Source organism: Triticum urartu, chromosome 2A (assembly GCF_056163025.1).
Source record: "Triticum urartu cultivar PI428250 chromosome 2A, HENAU_Tu73, whole genome shotgun sequence".
NCBI classification, from domain to species: Eukaryota; Viridiplantae; Streptophyta; class Magnoliopsida; order Poales; family Poaceae; genus Triticum; species Triticum urartu.
This window is the reverse complement of record NC_141874.1, coordinates 707777261-707780890: the sequence shown is the minus strand read 5'-3', so window position 1 is coordinate 707780890 and position 3630 is coordinate 707777261. Positions and strand designations below refer to the sequence as shown.

Here is a 3630-nt window from a genome sequence, read left to right as displayed (position 1 = left end):
ACCAGTGTAGTGTAGTGCATGGATCGATCTCAAAAGTCTTGACGTACTACGTCGGACTATACGGTCGCCGGTAGTTTCCTACGGTCGTCTACGGTAGTGCATGTTTTCTCACCACTCGGGAAGGGTGGTAATAAGCATTTGCATACCACTGCCAATACCGTGTACATGTTTTTCTTAGGGGGCAGTTCACTACCTACCCGCGGAAAGACTAGCATCATAGTATCTGACAAAAAAAACTTAATTATCTCGGTTTTTCTTGAAATCCTAGTTCACTACTTGCATTGCATGATGGTGATGGTCAACAAGAGGTTTAAGGATTCGTCGCAAAAATATAAAAAAATGCATGGGTCCCCTCTAGCGGTTCTATATAAACACCTGGGCTTTCATTGATTTCCTTATACAAAACTGCCGACGAGTTACTAGTTGTTCTATCTGATCTCGCGGTATCAGGTAAACTAACTATCAAACTCTTCGGTTGATATACGAGTCTCACAATGATCTATCCATCACCGCTGATTTTTGTTTGGTCGTATCATTTTATGAGTTAGTAATATTCAACTTTTCTGCGTTAGATAATAATACATCTCATATGTTTGCTCCGTATCTATCTTGAGTTCTTGATAATTAATGGAATCTCGTAGACGAAACTAATCTTTGTCTACGTATGAGAGACTGATCATCGAGCTGACCCACAGATCTCCCAGAGAAGGTGCAGAATCATGACTCTTCTCGCCATGGTTGGTCAGCCTCATCCTCCGTCGAAGGTGATCTCCCGCCGCGAGCACTCCAACCGGGGGCACAAGCTGACCCGGGAGCCGACGGGCCAGGCCAAGTTCAAGTGCAACGGCTGCCTCGAGGAGATCACGGGGTGCGACAGGGACACGTGCAAGCCTTGTGACTTCGACCTCCACCAGGCCTGCAACTACAAAGAAGGGACCACGCTGGAGCACCAGCTGCTGCCCAAGAGCAAGTTCGTGCTCCGCCTCGAGGCCCCCCCTTCCAAGCAGCGATGCAGCGCCTGCGGCACCCGCACGCAGGGCACCCACTACCACTGCGCACGGACGGGCCATTACCTCCACCCGTGCTGCGCGATGCTGCCTATGGAGATCAAGCTGAGTGATGAGCTCAGCTTCGAGCTCCGCGAGAAGGGGTCTCGCCGCTGCGCCAAGTGCAGGGAAGGAGGCGGCGTCAGGGACTACTGGTTCTACTGCTCCAACTCCAACTCCAAGAAAGTGCACCTGCATGTCGCCTGCGCGAGAGAGGATTTTCTTCTGCCGAGCTCAAGCAGTACCGAGTCTCACTCTGACGTCGGCGGTAATGGCAGGGCGAGCAAGGAGACTGCGTTGCGGAAGTACGGGTCGGGGAAGTCCGGGATGAACCTGGGCACCATAGGCGACATCGTTAAGGCCCTGGCGGGCATCATCCTCGCGGTGCTCACTGGAAACCCGCTGCCGTTGATTTCTGCAGGGGTCGATCTGCTCTCCAGCGTCGCCAAGTTGAAAAAGTAGCTAGCAGCTCCATCCTTGCTCATCCTACGCACGTACGTACAACTTGTTGGTGACGGGCTGCATGGTGATATATGTACGCACGTAACATCCTACTATTTGTACGATATAGTCCCCGCCTGCATTGTGTATTTGTGATCGCTACAGTCCATTTCTCATTTCTTCTTCCATGTCGAATAATGTCAACACGTTATTATATGTAAGTGTGTAGATGTGTGATATGTAATCTTGCAGAATATATCTTGTGAATTTGAGATATGTAATCTTGCAGCTATTCCCTCGCTATATGTGTCTTTTAATCTCCTCTTCTAATTAATTAGAGTTCGCAAGAAAAATTAATATTTGACGGCCAGCTAGACCGGTGTCTAGTTAGTACTATTCAGGTCTTGGGCAACAGTGTTTTAGGATCGTGCACAGACCCCGTCGTCGCCTCCTACATTCCGTATGTACATCCATTAGTTAATCAGGAATTGCGTGTCTCAGGCTTCAACGGAGTGGGACGAGATCGCTGCAGGTGCTGCGTTGAAAAGCTTAGTCGTTGCTGACTTGCACGTCTTTTTCTTGTCTGAACGTACGGGGAGATTAGTCCCAGGAGGAAATTACGTACTCATGAAAGCTACCGCTAGCACATCGTAACCGGCCATCCGTTAGTTAGTACGGTTTTAATTATGATTGTATATTATGGTCATATCTCATATGGTAATTCATCGAAGGGGTCACTCATTGGCCCCTTCGCCACCGTCGGCCGCGCAGGCAACAAGCCCACGGCGGCGAGGAGAAGACGCTCGGGAAGAGGGCCGCCTGAATAAATGGATAGGATGGCCGCCCGTGTAACAATTGATCTATGATCTCTTTCACAAAAGCTTTAATCTGCACAAACTCTATAGAGATTGTACTGTATCAGAAAGCCATCTGGGCCTGGGTGTACTATTAGTCTTTGTCTTTCCAAGTCAATTCAATTTCTTCCGTCATGAAAGGCCACAATATTACCATCATCATCAGCACGCGTCCCACCCAAGCACACGCTACCGAGTTGATATGAACGTTAGACAATTCTTCCCTACCAAAGAGTGTTTTGTAAAATTGCCTGATGAGTTCCGTTGGTCCTAAAAAAAATGACTCGGTGCATCAATGCGTGCCTAAACTAGTAATCTGCGTTAACAATCATGAGGACCAAGTTATTATCCCGTATAAAAATAGAAGAGGTCAATGTATCACTAGTGCTTGAACTTGTCACGAATGTGCACTTTGATGCCTAAACTTGCAAAATACATTGAACTGGTTCCATAACTGGGCATGGATATGCATATACGATACAAATCTCGTTTTACACATGCATGACGCTGACGAGGCACGCCAGGATGTAAGGGACAGGGCATCTGACCTGGGTTTTTTGCGGAAAACCAACTAAAATAATTTTCCCTTACAAAAAGGCCCTCAAGAGAAGCTGATAAATCGAAGAAAAAAACTATTAATCTTTCGATAATTACAACTGGTCCGGTGTTCGAACCACACATGTAGGTGTGCGTGGCTAGCCAGTCGACCCATTCAAATTTAGTGTCAAGAAAGAATTCATATAGTTTATAAACATAAAGCTCAAGAACATAAATTAAAAAAATATTCCAACAATATAGTGCCATTGATTTGAATGGCTCTTTAGCGGCCATTGATTTGGTTATGAATCATTAAATATCAGCAAATGTGAACACATGCACTCGACTGGTTGGGTCCAGCACATCAGTTTTAGTTTTTATCTTATAGTTATACTCCTAGTTTTTATTTCATAATTTGTCAATTTCTCTCTGAGGGCCTTATATATTGTCAGAAAAAAATTCCAGAGTTTTTTCCACAAAAAACCAGGCCACGCCCTTGTCACCGACAGTGGGCCCCCTGGCATGTTGGCAGGCCTCCAGCTGCACGGACGTATACAAACGCCGTTTGAACCGTATATGTACATTCATGCCAAGTTATGAAACCAATTCGATGTATCTTGTAAGTTCAGGCACTAAAGTGTACATCCATGACAAATTTAAACACCACTGGCGTATTTACCTCAAAATAGAAAAAGTCCAAGTAACTACGTTTCGCGAAGTTTCCGTGTGAAGCTTCGTGCGTGGAACCACCA

The 3630-nt window shown here is 46.2% G+C and overlaps 1 protein-coding gene across 1 annotated transcript; it reads left to right on the top strand.

The window, feature by feature from the left end:
• Positions 1-386: 386 nt before the first annotated feature.
• LOC125534222 (uncharacterized) lies at positions 387-1792 on the top strand. The gene is made up of 2 exons (XM_048697499.1): positions 387-450; positions 696-1792. The coding sequence occupies exon 2, from the start codon at positions 720-722 to the stop codon at positions 1506-1508; it is 789 nt and encodes a 262-aa protein (XP_048553456.1). The 5' UTR covers positions 387-450; positions 696-719; the 3' UTR covers positions 1509-1792.
• Positions 1793-3630: the final 1838 nt, after the last annotated feature.